At 43.5% G+C, this 16,917-nt stretch overlaps 1 protein-coding gene across 1 annotated transcript; it reads right to left on the reverse strand.

Annotated features, from left to right (window-relative positions):
* Positions 1–11,571: 11,571 nt before the first annotated feature.
* LOC119287962 (NAC domain-containing protein 43-like) lies at positions 11,572–15,058 on the reverse strand. The gene is made up of 3 exons (XM_037567575.1): positions 14,563–15,058; positions 14,124–14,467; positions 11,572–12,700 (listed from the first exon to the last, which is right to left on the reverse strand). Exons 1-3 carry the CDS (start codon positions 14,732–14,734, stop codon positions 11,969–11,971), a joined length of 1,248 nt encoding a protein of 415 aa, XP_037423472.1. The 5' UTR covers positions 14,735–15,058; the 3' UTR covers positions 11,572–11,968.
* Between the last annotated feature and the right edge of the window lie 1,859 nt (positions 15,059–16,917).

The raw sequence follows: 16,917 nt of genomic DNA on the forward strand, positions 1-16,917 counted from the left end.
ACGTAAGTGCCATAATATGATGAAAAGCATTTTCCCATGCATGTTGAATGGACCTTTGATGATGTGGCGTCTGTGGTGTGGTGGGATGCATGCATGAGATTAATTAATAGTGAAAACTATTTCTCATGCACACTGTAGCGGGCCTTTGATGAGGTAGCATGTGTGCATGTTAAGATAATAGAGATAGTGCGGGTCAACTCTTTCGGTATATAGGATTGGTGGATCTTTTTTCAAAATTGCGAAGGAATTTAAAATTTACGATTTTTTATATTTCATGAACATTCATCAAATCCATGAACTTTTTTTTGAAATATGTGAAATTTTCTTGAATCTGCAGACATTTCTCGATTATTTTGAACATTTTTAAAGTTCACAAAAACTTTTTAAGCTTCCTGAACATTTCTCAATTGCGAAGAACAATTTTATGAATTCGTGAAAATTTTCTATCCCTGATTTTTTTTTAATTTGTGACATTTTTCAAACTTGCAAACATTTTAATATATGAGAACATTTTTCAAAACTCACAAAAGTATTCAAACTCATGAATTTTTTCAAATCTTGCAAACAATACTTGAATTCACAAATATTTTTCAAACCCGTGAAGAATTTCCAAATTCATGCAGATATATTGCTGCAAACATTCTCCAAGTTCACTACATTTTTTGAATTTGTAAAAATTTCTGAAAGTCATGATTTGTTTTTAATATGCAAACATTTATCATATTCACAAATATTTTTCAAATTTGAAACTTTCCAAATCCCCAGACATTTTCTCAAATTAATGTATGTTTTTTCTACTGCATGATTTTTTTTGAATTTGTTCACTTGAAATGTAGTTTCTAGTGAGAAATTTAAAATCTAGTGAGAAATTTTGCTAAATATACATGAAAAGATTTACATTAGCTGCTTAGTACGTTGTCTGCAGCATTAACCAACAACAAAACTTAGAGGTTGCCGCTAGTGGCAAAGCGTTCTATTGGCGAGGTCATTAGCGGGACGGCCCAACATGCCAAGCGAGGGACACGCCTCAGCTTTTGCGGTCGCTACATCCTACAAGTGATTCATTTTAGTACCTGATGAACAGCAAGACGGATCAATCTGCCGCCAGTAGCGTTCGATAACCGGGCGACCTATTTAAGCGGTTTTAAAAACTTTCCACGACAAAGCTAAACTAATTTTAAGGTCTTCAGTTTGTTTTCCAACCGTTTTTTTCTTTTATTCTTTTCCTATGTTTTCTCTATTGGGTTTATTTGTTTAAATACAGTTTTCTATGGACAGATCTGAGCATGTGATGTTGGTGAATGAGGTTAGGAAACTTCTTGGTGAAAGGAATAACTCTATTGCTCATATTAGTAGGAACCAAATGTCATAAGTCATAGGTTAGCTTCTTTTGGGCGTGTTGAAGCTCGTACGGCAATTTGGATCAAGTTTGGTCCTGCTAATTAATGTACCACAACTTTCTATGGAGGATCTCCCTCCAATTTGAGCAATGAAATTTCTTTGACCCTGAGAAAAAAATACAGTTTTCTATTTTATTTTCTTTCCCTCCTTTTCCATTATTTTCTTTAAATACATGTTGATTTTTTGTTAATACACGTTGACCATTTTTAGTATCCAGGTTTACATTTTTTAGATACACGTTGAACAATTTTCAAATACATGATGAAAAAAATTCCTCGTTTTTTCCCTTTTTTGGGTTCTCTGTCTTTTTTTCTTTCCTTTTTTCCTTTTTTTCAAATTCATGAGTTTTTTTATCGGTCCATTTAAATGTGCGAGTATTTTTTAATACACGTTAAACAAATGAATACATATTAAGAAAATATAGGACACACATTGAACATTTTTCGAATACATGTTTAATATTTTTTGAATACACGTTAAAAATGTTTTCAGATACACATTGAATATTTTTTGAAGACATGTTGAACATTCTTTCAATACATGCTAAGCATTTTTCAGATCATGTTTAATATTACCGAGAGGGCCCAGAGTACCTCTCCGATACTCAGAGTGACAAATTCTAATCTCGATCTATGCCAACCCAACAAACACCTTCAGAGATACTTGTAGAGCATCCTTATAATCACCCAGTTACGTTGTGACGTTTGATAGCACACAAGGCATTACTCCGGTATCCGGTAGTTGCATAATCACATAGTTAAAGAAATATGTATTTGACATGAAGAAAGCAATAGCAACAAAACTGAACGATCATTATGCTAAGCTAACGGATGGGTCTTGTCTACCACATCATTCTCCTAATGATGTGATCCCATTATCAAATAACAACTCATGTCCATGGTTAGGAAACCTTAGCCGTCTTTGATCAACGAGCTAGTCAAGTAGAGGCTCACTAGGGACACGGTGTTTGTTTATGTATTCACACATATATTTAGGTTTCCGATCAATACAATTTTAGCATGAATAATAAAGCTTTATCATGAATAAGAAAATATAAAATAAAAACCTTATTATTGCCTCTAAGGCATATTTCATTCAGTCTCCCTCTTGCACTAGAGTCAATAACTTAGTCCACATCGCCATGTGAATAACACCCATACTTCACATCGCCATGTGATTAACATTTATAGTTCACATCGCCATGTGACCAATACCCAAAGGGTTTACTAGAGTCAATAATCTAATTCACATCGCCATGTGATTAAGACCCAAAGAGTAATAAGGTGTGATCATGTTTTGCTTGTGAGAGAAGTTTAATCAACGGGCCTGTCACATTCATATCTGTATGTATTTTGTAAATTTCTATGTGTACAAAGCTCTGCATGGAGCTACTCTAGCTAATTGCTCCACCTTCAATATGTATCCAGATTGAGACTTAGAGCCATCTAGATTAGTGTCAAAACTTGCATATACGTGACTATTTACGACGAACTCTTTATCACCTCCATAACCGAGAAACATTTCCTTAGTCCTCTTTAAGGCACCTAAGGATAATTTTGACCGTTGTTCAGTGGTCCACTCTTGTACCCTCTTTGCCAGATAAGTGGCAAGACACACATCAGGTGTGATACACAGCATGGCATATCGTATAGAACCTATGGCCGAGGCATAGGGAATGACTTTCATTCTCTTTATCTTCTACCGTGGTTGGGCTTTGAGTTTTACTCAACTTCACACCTTGTAATACAGGCAAGAACCCATTCTTGGACCGAACCATTTTAAACTTCTTCAAATCTTATCAAGGTATGTGTTTTATGAAAGTTCTATTAAGCGTCTTGATCTATCCATATAGATCTTGATGCTCAATATACAAGTAGCTTCACCGAGATCTTTCATTGAAAAATTCTTATTCAAGTATCCTTTTATGCTATCCAAAAATTCTATATCATTTTCAATCAATAATATGTCATCCATATATAATATCAAAAATGCTATAGACCTCCCCTTCACTTTCTTGTAAATGCAGGCTGCACCGTAAGTCTGTATAAAATCATATGCTTTGATCACCTCATCAAAGCGTATTCCAACTCCGAGATGCTTGCATCAGTCCATAGATGGACCGCTAGAGCTTACACACTTTGTAAGCACCTTTAGGATCGACAACACCTTCTGATTGCATCATATACAACTCTTCTTTAAGATATCCATTAAGGAATGCAGTTTTGACGTCCATTTGCCAGATTTCATAATCATAAAATGTGGCAATTGCTAACATGATTCAGACAGACTTAAGCATCGCTACGGGTGAGAAAGTCTCATCATAGTCAACTTCTTGAACTTGTTGAAAATCTTTTGCGACAAGTCGAGCTTTGTAGACAGTAACATTACCATCAGCGTCAGTCTTCTTCTTGAATATCCATTTATTCTTTATAACTTGTCGATCATCGGGCAAGTCCACCAAAGTTCATACTTTGTTCTCATACATGGATCCTATCTCAGATTTCATGGATTCAAGCCATCTGTCGGAATCTGGGCTCATCATTGCTTTTTCGTAGTTCGTAGGTTCGTCATGGTCTAGTAACATGACTTCCAGGACAGGATTACCGTACCACTCTGGTGCGGAACGTGCTCTGTTCGACCTACGAGGTTCAGTAGTAACTTGATCTGAAGTTTCATGATCATCATCATTAGCTTCCTCTCTAGTTGGTGTAGGCATCACGGGAACAGATTTCACTGATGTGCTACTTTCCAAATTGAGAGAAGGTACAGTTACCTCATCAAGTTCTATTTTCCTCCCACTCACTTCTTTCGAGTGGCAAATCCTAATCTCGATCTATGCCAACCCAACAAACACCTTCGGAGATAGCTGTAGAGCATCTTTATATCACCCAGTTACGTTGTGACGTTTGATAGCACACAAGGCATTCCTCCGCTATCCGGGAGTTGCATAATCTCATAGTTGAAGGAATATGTATTTGACATGAAGAAACCAATAGTAACAAACTGAAAGATCTCTTCCTAATGACCAGTTAGAATATATAATTAGGAAGAGATCTTTCAGTTAGAAGATAATGACCAGATGGTCGAGGGGTTCATAATTTGTTAACTCATGCAATTGATTTCTATAGAAGTGTTTTCGTCCTTCTCCTAGAATTGGTCTTAGGGGTGCTTATAACTTTTCTTGTGCGCCTACTCATGTCCATATAATGAGAATATTGCAAACAACTAAATTTTTATAAGAGATAAAATAGGCGGTCTTTTTCTTAGACCATAATAAGGCTCTTTGTTCTTACAGTTTACAGTGAAAGCCTTATTAATTCTTCTTAGGCATCACCAAATCCCATTTGAAAGAAAAAATAATAGACATGAGTTGGTTTGTGGAGACGTTGTGGAGTTTGCTATCTTTGAAGTGGAGAAATTAAATATCTACATTGAACCGACTGAGAACCTATTTAAAGACATTATAACTGTGCACTTTTCCAGCCATCTCAGGCTATTCGCGTTTGTATCCATCGGATCTTCAGTTTTGGTCTTTCTTGATCGTCCGATTACCTCTGAACCCATGTACTCGCTTCCTTCGCTACGACTGAGTGCTATCTGTGATGGGCCGCTGCTCCCGTGACAATTTCGGCAGCCTGCTATGAAATTGGGCCTAATGGGTTTCAACCCAGCCAAAAAGAGATGCATCTACTCAACCGTCCTTTCAACCCTAAAAAATCTACACAACCCTTTCGTACGTAGGGACGCAGTCGTCGCCTTGCGGCAGATGCTGCGGTGATGGCGACCGCGTTGACGGACGCAACCGATGTCGCCTCATGGCCACCGTGCTTCGGGTCCGACTGACATAGGGCCCCTCGTTGGTCGACTGAACGACTTCCTGACCGGTGACGCCACGCGGAAGTGGACCGGGAAGCGAACATCCGGCTATCATTGAACTTCATTTGCCATTGATTCATTGAGGTGTTAATCAGGGCCGATTAATGGAAATTGATGAATGGGCTGAACTAGAGATTATTGCAGGTCAGTTATACATATGACGATTCATGTTTTGCCTTTAATTTATGCATGCCCATATAATATCCAACGCGTGATGTTCCTTCCCTGCTCCCCTCACTTCTGCAACCATTCTCCTGTAGCCTTGGTTGATGGTTCCTTTCTACATCTCCTCTTCCCTGATTCTTTATCAAATCCAATTTTAGATATTATTTTGTTGATATTGTTCTTTGTACTCACAAACAGTGCAGGTTCGCCTGCGAATATGCTCCTCTGTAACACCTCTCCTCTGTTCAATTCTGTATGTGGATTTCCCAAAGTGCACCTTTCTGAAATGATTCCCCTTTGGAGTCAAATGTTTGAATCGCTTGAGCAGACCTGCAAAACCGCTTGTTGGTAGAGGCGGCACGGGGTATCATTCACTTGGACAGTGCACGGGGTATCATTCACGTGGACAGTGCAGAGCAGCATTGGTTCCACCATCTTATATTCTCAGCACCCCACAAGGATTCACTCAGGTAAGAGCACCCTACAGTTAAATCCTATTTCTAGAGCATTACAATATATTCTACTTTTCATTACCACTATTGTTTCCTAATTATTGCAAGTCAGTGATATTTGAGTGAAGAAAGGGACATATACTGTACAAAGTTATGCCCATCACGAGCTGCTTGACATCTGATGCCAGTTTTCGTTGCTTATGTTCTTTGGCTATGTGGATGTACTAGCTTTTTGGTACCCTAGCATTGGAGTGAACTTTGCACACGATCTACTACTACTACTGGTGGAAATGTGTGTGTTCCTTGGTGTTTCAGAATGATGCTCCAGGTCTATGTAGGATTAGAAAAAAATAGCACTTCATTTCAAATAATTAGGCAATATACTCTAGATGAAATCACTCATGCAAGTGGAATTTATCATGTAGTTGATCAGAAATGGACATCTTATACTCACTGTGTTTTGTAGTGGCCTGTAAGTGTGCGACGAGTGCAGGAATTCACCCATAAGGCATCTACAATTGTGTATCCTCCCATCCTATACTCACCGGTGTTCAGTGGTAGCATGCACACCTTCACCCCAGCCTGCTGCCCTGTGACTCGAGTCATTCAATCAATCTGACTCCATAGCTTCTGAAGTCAATAATGTCATGTTGATGTACTGTCAGGATTAAGTTTGATTAGTTTGGCACTTGGCTATTCTGAGCAAGGTAATATATGAGGCTATCCCCTTTCAAGCATCACCACAAGGAGGGTGATTTCTTTGAGCCAGCAGCTTGGTCAGCCTAGCTGCGTGAATCAATATGTATGGCCGTCGCCATCGATAGACTTCCGCCCCCTACGGGCTGAAACAATGATGATCTCACAAGATACATCTACTACAGAAAGATAATGTATTCAGAGAATGAGAGAATGCTGATTTTTTTTTGCCTTTTCTTGCTCAATTCAGTTAGTTCCTCCTATTCCATGTAAAAAATGGCACAACAATTTTTAAGCCCCAATGAAAAAATATTGTAGTGCAATTGCGATTTGTATAAAGATACTATTTTTTGTCCAAATTACATTCTTATGTTAGAAGATATTATTATTTGGTTTATCATGGATAATATGATATGTAAGTATGTATTGTATGTTCCTTTTGATGTAATAATCAATATTCTTGATCTTCTTTGAAACTATATGATTATACCTCTCCTACCCTGTGTCCCATCTGATGTATCCGTAATTATATAAGTTTTTGTGCTATGTTTCTGGTGCCTATTTGAGGTCTGCATCTTCTCCAGTTCGGTGTATGCTTCAATAAAATCTATTTCCCAAGTATTTACTGTGATGCTGCCTCTATATTATGTTTAATTCCATTTTCGTATGCAACTGCATACAAGGTTGTATTCTTGAACCAAATTGTGCATAGCCATCATTGTTTTAACCATGGATAGGTTGGCTTAGGGCACTGCAAACATTTATATCTAAGTATGTTCCATGGAAGTTGTAATGTTGCCCGAAGTGAAGGTTGGTTAAATACTAAGAGCTATAGGAACAACCAGATTTCTCCCTTTAGTTGCAAACTATCATTTTCAAAAATAAAAAAAAAACACAAGCTATAGGAAAGCCTAATATTTCAAATCAATGCTTGCAAATCCACAAATTACATAATATCCCTAACCAACTAAGAGCCAAAACAGACGGGTGCAGCAACGCGCACCATCAGTGATCTAGTTAATACAAGAGCGACTCAAGTGAGACTCCGTTAGTTGGTACCCCAAGGGAGACGTAGAACGTTGATGGATGCATGAACTTGAGCAAACACATTGGTTGTCTCTTTCCGCCTTTAAGAACAATTATACTTGCTAATATATTGATATATTCTGGATAGAGTTTGAATTGTTGGTACACTTAGTTGACCATATTTAGGATTTATCCTTAAAAATAATTCAACTAGTTTAACCATGTGCTAGAATTAAGCCAAATCCGCAACTATTTTAAAATTTGTATTCACCCCCTCCTCTAGGCAACATCTAGAGTTCCTTTCAACATGAAATTAAGTCATGGATCATAGTCTTGGGAAGTTGTGTCGGTGTGCGGGAGGGTGACAACCACTCAGATGTAGGGTTCATGGAAGAACGATGGCTGACCCGTGGCTTGCAAATTCAAGGCCACAAAGTGATGGCAGTAATCTACATCGAACTCTGTAGACTCCGTCGAAGCTCCCTCGACTACATACAGATGGACGAACTCGAGGAGGATCGGAGCCCCGAAGACAAACTCAAAGAAGAAGCGTCACCATCAGCCTTATTGCCACATCTACGAGGACTAAAAAATGCTAACCTAAACTACTAACCGGAGTGAAGGCACCGAGACTCTCCTCCTGCCATCGGCCGCCTGAGCTGCAGGCAGAGGGGAGCTAAATCCACAGGCTTGCCGGTGATGTCTGGAGGGGAGAATTTACCCTAGCCGTCAAGAGTTAGGGGAGGAACGACAGGTTCTAGCCGTGAGATAGTTCAGTGCATCTTAACATTGGATTGACGGTTTTAAGTGATGAGTGGTTGCTTTGAAATTCCTACAACCAAGAGTAAGAACGAAAAAACCACCAAAAGGCATTAACATCGATACCAATCTATGAACATTTTAACAGGTTGGACTGTGTGCATCGAGTGCAATATATATCTTTTTGTCAGGATAGAATTGTGTCTATTCTGATTGAAGGTCCTTGCTGTTTCCTTTTTCCTTTGCATGGTAGGTCCCCGTTTGAATGATATGAGGCCAATCATACTGTTGAAATTCAACCAACAATAAATTCCAAGGCCCATCACGGGCCAGGTAGAGTAGGGCCCTGTAATGTAACAGCGCAATGCAGTTGCTGGGTCCATTTTGGTGTTTCCGAGATGTAGAATTGGTTTCAGTACTGTACATTCATCATCTCCAGTCATCAATCAGGTAGTACATATATCCATGCATATTGTGGTTCCAATCGATCGAGGAAGACCCCTCTTGGCATAAATGGGACTCGTATTCTGTAGGGAGAAAGGGACCATATGCGCCCATGTTTTCAGCAACCGTTAAACTGTCTCCGGTACTGGAATCGTGAAGGAGACACTTAATTAGGTGCCGACAATCAAAGCAATCCCTTTGGGTCCGAAAATTTACTTTTGATTAGTCTGAAATCTCCAACTTAATTGAGTTCTAGTACGATCGGGCGTGAAATCTACCTATTTGATTATTTCTGCAAGATTATCAATAACACAGAGACTAACAAAAGTTTCAAAAAAAAATTCACTTAACCAGCAAGTCGATCTGTATTATTTGAAATGTAATATTTTCCTTCCCCTTTTACTACTTTATTTATTCCACCCAAAGCAAGGTCGAGTATATTCCTACATCTCTTTTTGAAAGGGGAATATATTACACCTAGCACCTACAAGATGTCGCAAAGACATCTCAGATGCACACAGCCAAAGAAAAAAAATAAAAATAAAGGTCCCGCCATAGTGATCGAGTGTTCCCTGCAGCCGCCACCACCAGATACAACACTCAGAAAATATAGAAAGTCTCCAAAAGCAACACCTTCAAGAAGAAAACAGTGCACAATCGCCGTCGTTGTCCGATCCAAGATTTTAGGTTTTCACCATAGAGAAGTATATCTACCTCTCTTATACATAGAAATATAGATCAACTCATCGTAAAAATAAAGAAAGAAAGAAAGAAAGAAAGAAAGAAGAAGTATAGTTCCACTACGGTTTTGCTATTTCTTGAGCAACCGGGAAATTATTATTTCTATGTTCCATCTAACCTAAACAGCGAAATGCAAAATGTAAACAAAATTGAGAATCATGCAAATACCAAAGGATACAAAGAACTTCACTGAAGGTAATGGTGTCGACTAGGAATGAATTATTTCTAAGTCAACCGAGAAATGATCACACCCGTTCAACATCATATACCTACCTGTCCCAAAGAAAGTACAGGGTCAAGTATATCTATAGTACCAAGATAAAGCAAAAGGGGACAATCTAGGTACTATGCATATAAATGCACGGGGACATTAATTATTGTTTGCCCATCAAAAGGAAGCTTCTACGACGCAAATAAATTAAAATGAAATATACTAGCATTTGGTAGGTATATGTCACTCTTTTACCTACAATTTTGATACTCTCTTACATGCAAATCACAGACCCTTTGGAGAGGATATCCGATACTTTCTTTACGATGTTTTCATGCTACCTAAAAAAAGTACAATAAAATATGAACTTTTTACAACATTGACACAATATGACTTTAGTACTCCCACGACCCAAATTTATTTCTAAACTTTGTACACTATAATAAGACACAAAAAGGGCAAATGGTACTACTACTTATAGTCAGATTGATCCTTTCTGTGTCATCATATGTGACGAATTTGGTGTTGAAATTTTACAGCATGGTACGTGCATCTTGTATCACAAGATTGTCAATGTTTAAAAAGAAAGTAATACAATTATTATTGTATTTTTGTTGTTATTATGTGGTACGTTGGACGAGCCACAAAAGGAGGAACCACGGGATATTTTCTCACACACTTTGGCCGAGCGTCTAAATTCTACGTCAGCTCTGGGTGAATTCATCACTACCTCCACCATGCATGGCACTATCACCAAATCCCCTCGTCCATCTATCCATGCATAAAATACCATTATAGAGGCAGAATAATTTGCTCCCGGTGAGCGCATGAAAAGGGCACACATATGCGTGCGTCACCAGCTAATAATTTTCCCACGCCGGTTGCGCGAGTGCGTGCGTGACACACGTGTGATCGAGAGGCTCCTGAATATTCCACCCGGGGAGCGGCGGTAAATACAAATTAACTACAAGGCCAGACAGAGAGAGCTAAAAGTTGTCGACAAGGGACAAAACCAGGATCGCCCGGGATTTCTACACCATCATTTGACCGCGACAAGGCGTTAAAAGTATGATCGTACGTGTGGCACGAGGCTGTACAATATTTCAACACGAGAGGTAACGGGAGCCAGAAAAGTAGTGCCTGATGGTCCGACTTCACATCGATCGATCTCTCCCCCCCTTTTTCCCCTTCTCGAACTTGCATCCAATACCGACACAAGAAACAGCTGGAGAAGGCCAAAAACCATGCGCCTTTTGGTTTCCCAACAGTTTTCCTCTTGTCGCCACACACGGTCAGGGTCGAGACAACGATCCGTCGATCTCCATCGATTCGTCCATGGCACGCACACGCATGCTGTTAATTTGTTGGTCCATCAGCTTCCATCCCGTGCCGGCTTGCACGCCCTCAAAATTATTGGAGCACATGATGGTAAACTGTCAATCGATCGCAATAATGCACAGAGTTATCACATTTCATGGTTGATTTTTTTTATGGCTAAAACTTATGGTCTATTCATAGTTTGTTTGTCGACACCTCCATCCGTGTCCAATGGAATGCACACGCTAAAAATCATTGGAGCACAGGATGTTAATTTGTCAACAATAGCAATAGTAAACACAATGATCACATTTTCAAAAATAATTCACGGGTAAAACTTGCGATATATATTCATAGTTTGTCGAGACCTACATCCGTGTCCACTGGCATGCCCACCCTAAAAATTATTGGAACATATATGATGTAAATTTGTCGATCAATCTATTGATCACAATAATGCACACGATGATCACACCTCTACGGTTGATTGAAAGGGCTCTCATAGTATATACCATGTATATAAGCTATAGGTACACTGTGATGATTTAATTAATTAACAATACATATATCCCAAATATATTTACTCTGCTCTCCTACCACACGCGGTCCTTTCTCAATTCTGTAATTTGATCCTTCACGTCAAGATCAGCTCCGGTCTCTTGAGTCTCACTCTCACGCCGCTTTGGTTGTCTCCTCCAATTATTCACGTACGTACGTACAATACCGGCCATGCACGCACGCATGCATGTAGTACGTAGAGAGATCGGTCGGGTCGAGTTAGTGCTCCTAGTGCACGTACGTGCATGCATGCGGCATGACGTGCGTCCCGCGCACTAGAAACACTTTTGACAATTGATTAATTAACCACCGCCATACGTTTTCAATTCATCGTCGTCAAGTCCGCGTGGAGGGACGACACCGACCGCGCCAGGCTCCACAGGTCGCCGTCCCCGGCGCCGGCGCCGGTGGCGCCGCCGTGCCCGTCCACGAAGAAGGACGCCATGCTGCTGTTCTTGCTGGCGGACGCGACGTCGTCGGAGAGGCCGTTGAGCTCGTACGAGGCCGCGAGCCGGTCGAGCGAGTCCCACTCTGTGCCGATGTTGTTGTTCCCTGAACCGCCGCCGTACTCGGTTGCCGGAGGGTGCAGGAGCCCGCCCGAGACGACGTGCTCGAGCGGCGGGAGCTTCATGAACCGCTCGTACAGGGTCCCGTTCGGGCACGCGGTGCTGTTGATCAGGTGGTCCAGCGCCGAGCCGGCGGCAGGCTTGGCCTCCTGCTTGCACGGCGTCGTGGGGGAGCGGCCATGCATGTAGTGGTTGAGGATGTGGTCGAGCGCGTCGTCGCTGGCGGAGTAGTGCAGCAGCTGGTTCTGCTGGTCCTGCTGCTGCTGCTGCGCCGCCTTGATGTGGTTGCTGATGGTGGTCACCGTCGACGAGCAGTTGCTCTGGCTGCGCTCCATGGGGGCGGCGCCGGCCAGCTTGTTGGACGCCGCTCCGCCGCCGCCGCCGCCGTTCTGGCCTTGGTTCACGACGATGTTCTTCTTCTTGAACACCCTGCAGATGACCCATCCGTCCTCCTGCCCCGACGACTGGTCTCCGGCCACGCCACGAATCTGCTCAGACGGACAATAATTCACATGAGATCGATAACATTGGGCCGGCGGTACGTTTGTACTAGAGGAGCACACAAGTCAATCGAGTAATCAAGTGCTTGGAGAAATGCTTAAACGTCACATGCATGCAATTATTTGTGGTAATTTAGATTAGTCTAGACTCTAGACTCTAGTCTGTGTCAAGCTCATGCAATCGTGTCGCAGAATTTTCGATTAAGAAGAAAACGCACTTCCAAGTTAATTAGGCAGGCCACTTAAAAAAGCATACAAATTACGAACCTATGTTCAACCACATTACTAGTTCCATATGACAAAATTAATTAAAGAATCACAGGTAGTTATGGAAGATTAATTCCCCTCTTCATGCATGACACACCACCCTACACACCCATGAACTAGCCAAGTCCTACAAAAGAAAAGAGGAAGCTAGCTAGTGTATGTGTTGACCTATGGAATATGGAAAGAACACAAGGAAGAAAAGAAAAGAAGAAGCCAGTGTGTGTGTTGAATATTCAGCAAAGGCACGAACTAGCCACTCAATTATGTGCCTGCCCGCGGCAGATGAGATGAGATCCATCCGCACGAAAAGACTAGCTAGCCTTTGCCGATCCATCCAGCTCAAAAGGCACATATCTCCAATGCATGCATGCCCGGTCCATCCATCCATCCATCCATCCATGTCCATGTGTAGCAGTGCTAGCCTTTGACCTCCCAAAAGAAGCGTACTACGTCCGTTTGTCCGTCTGCTTGTCTCCGCGTGCAAAGCACAGGTCCACTACCCCGTTCCAACCTCCCCAACTCGTATAGCATATCAAGTACGGCACCACGTACGTGTGGGCGTGTCTGGGGTTAGGTCCGGCCGGAGAAGAGACACGCGTGTGTGGTGTGGGACGACGATCCTGCTGGTGCAGACCAAGATACTCTCCCCCGGCAGCCATGGCCCCATGCGAGAGGCGAGACGACCGGCCCGGCCCTAACCGATCACTGTGGCTGGCGTTTCGTTTCGCACATGTGTGACTGACAGACCCCTGGCTGGGCCGGCTACAGTGAAGCTTCGTTCCTTCACGAGCACTGAACCTACTCCCACCCACTGCCCCTTTCCGCGACGGCGACCCGTCGAAAGGAAATCCCAGCTCCCACTCGCTAATCGCAATTATTATTTGCTAAACCATGCATCATGTCATGCGTGTCCCCATTCCCAACCACCACCCGGAGATAATCGTCACCAGACCTTGTCGATCTCGTCTACAGTCGCAGACCAGCCACGTGTACATACACGTACGTTCTACGTACGTACATTAATCGCGCGCGCATGCAGTGCGCCACTAGTGATCTATCCCCATCCCTGTCGGCCGGCCGTGCATGCGCTTCAACGTACTACAGTATGGCACACAGTGTGGTCTGTACTTGGTAGAGTACGTACCGGGGATGATGAGGTGCCGGAGTAGTAGGTGCTGCCGGCGTCGCCGGGAGCGGCGGGGTTGTTGGGGTTGGCGGGGGCGGGGACGGCGTCGTCGAGGCGGTACTCGTGCATGATCCAGTCCGACTTGTGGCCGTGCGGGGCGCGGCCCTTGTAGAAGACGAGGGTCTTGCGCATGCCGATGCGGCCGGACCCGGCGGCGGAGTAGATGGCCTTGTCCCGGCCGGTGGCCTTCCAGAACCCGGCGGCGGTGGCGCGGTTGGTGCGCGTCCCCGTGGGGTACTTCTTGTCCTTGTGGCTGAACAGGTACCAGTCGTTCTGCGGGCCAGTGCCGATCCTGCACCGCTCTGCATGCGGTTTTCCATGGCCAGTTAGTTCAGTTCACCATGGGCACGCACATGCGAACTAGTAGCATTGTCGAGGAACTCATGCATGAACTCACCTTGGATGTCCCATGGCTCGAGCTTGTTGAGGTCGACGTCGGGGATTACGTCGAGGTCGATGCGCTGGGACGCCACCTTCTTGGCGAGGTAGTAGGTGAGCAGCTCCTCCTCCGTGGGGTGGAACCGGAACCCCGGCGGCACCACCGACTGCCCGTTCACGGAGATGCTCATGATCCCTTCCTTTGTGCGCGGTGTGCTCTACTCGGTCAGGTAAGGAGATCGATGGATCGTGAACAGGAGGGTAAAGAAGACACAGCTGTAGCCGGAGTGCAATGCTCCACCTATGGCGAGCTACAGCCTACAACTAGCCACCATTGATGAACTGAAACGGGAAGTGAAGGGGATGGATCGTAGGGGGAAGGGAGCAGGGGAGATGATGGAGTCTAGTCGAGTGAGGGGAATGAAGTTGTTGCCGGTGACGGGGTACAAGGAAACAATGGCAACGGACGGGGGGTGGTTATATATAGGCACTGACCGGCCGGACGATCCATCACACTGCCCATACAGCTCCGCACACAGCCCCAGCTGCGGCCAAGCTAGCTAGCTAGTACTAGGCTAGTAGTGGGATTAGTTTCGTTGGTTCGATAGGAGGTACGTTAGGGAAGTGCCACCAACCTTGAGAGGGAAACGCCAAGGCGACGGTGGCCCCCGCCGGCCACAGCAATGGAAAGCTGGGAGGAGGGAGGAGGAAGATGGGATTGGGAAGGGTGCGCGGAAGAGGGCCGGGAAAGGAGAGGGGCCAACATCGGGAGCCATGACACGCGACCTTAAAAATCTCCACGAAAACCACACCCCAAACCGAACTGATCCCCTCCCGCCTCCCAGTCCCGGGTAAAATCATCGGGCACCATATGCCACGGCATGGCCACCGTAACCACCACTGCAACTACCGCAACAGCACTAACAGCATCGCCGATCAGCGACAGGAACGGTGTCGACGATCCCTCCCTCCTTCTTTTCTTCCATGTTCATGCGTGACACCGTCATAAATTACAGGAGGAAATTAAGCCGCAGAAAGTAAAAGATGTGTGTGTGCCAGCCGCTTCTCTCTTTTTGTTCATGTTCAATTGTTCATGCGTGATGTTGTGATAAATTAAGAGGAAATTAAGCCGGGAAGGTGGTAAAAGTGGCGTTGCTCAGTTTCGGTTGGAGGACAGGAGCAGTACTAGATCGCCAGCTTTGCCTGCATGCCCAGCCGACGATCCATCCATGGCCGGCTATTGGAGGGGGCAAAGCCCAAAGCAATGGAGCAGCTTTCTTGACTAAACCGATAAAGAAATGTGCGCCAGCGGATGATTCTGCAGCTCAGTTGTAGTGTTCGATCCCGTGCAAATCTGTCTCCCGCTTTTCCCCGCTGTAGGGGCCAAAAGCGGAGATGGGGACTAGAAATTGATGGAAATAATTGCCTTTGAAAAATCATCGATCGCCTGGCCTAAGTCGTCACAGGAGAACAACGGCTGCTGACTTTGATATTTGATGAAGCCATACTATAACTATGCTAGCAGCACCTAATTCATTGACCCTAACAAGCTATACCGTAACCATATCTTCTGTTAAATAATGATGATGAACCGACAACTCATTCCGTGTACTATGCTAGTAACTAGCAACTGCGCAGAGTAGTACGTGTACATCTGTTATGAATCGACAACTCGTTCCGTATTCTTACTATATATGCCACATGTTTGCACGCCAAGCAATTAGTTAGTCAACAGGATTTTATGACATCGGCTGCTGGAAACTCTTCGCCTCTGTTTGGAACTGCTTCCCAAGCTACAAATTACAATTCTTTTGGCACACATTTGGGCGCCCAACGGCGGGCTTGAGAACACTAGCTAGAAAACGCGGGTCATTCAACACTGACAGGTAGACGAAAACCTATCAGTAGTAACACTTGCTGCTCACAAGCAGGCGGTGTGACTTTAACGAACTGTTTAGTTCTAGCGAAAAGAAGTGCTCACTGGCGAATCGAAAATGGTTTCGACTTTTGTTACCGCAAAACAGTAGGAGTTTCTTTCTAAGAAAATTGGGTATAAGTATGCATAGAGTAGAACAAGAAAAGAAGATGAACCCTCGCCACTGAGTTAGCGGAAGGCTCTAACCCAGGTGCTGAACCCCACGCACATGACTCTTTCAGTTGGCCCCATGTAAAATGCGATCAAGCTTCCTCAATTATGAGCATCTCTGGACCATTCCTTAAACAGTTTTGCTAGAACTCATCTAGCTGAGTTCTAGTCATGTCTCATTCACCTTTGTAGCCATTGGATGTGATGTATAAGATGTGTGTGTGCTAACTTGGGTTGGTACTCCTTTGTATATGTTTTTGTTTTCCAGGTGAATGAGACAAAATTATA

The sequence above is a fragment of the Triticum dicoccoides genome, chromosome 4A (genome assembly GCF_002162155.2).
Source record: "Triticum dicoccoides isolate Atlit2015 ecotype Zavitan chromosome 4A, WEW_v2.0, whole genome shotgun sequence".
Lineage (NCBI taxonomy): Eukaryota > Viridiplantae > Streptophyta > Magnoliopsida > Poales > Poaceae > Triticum > Triticum dicoccoides.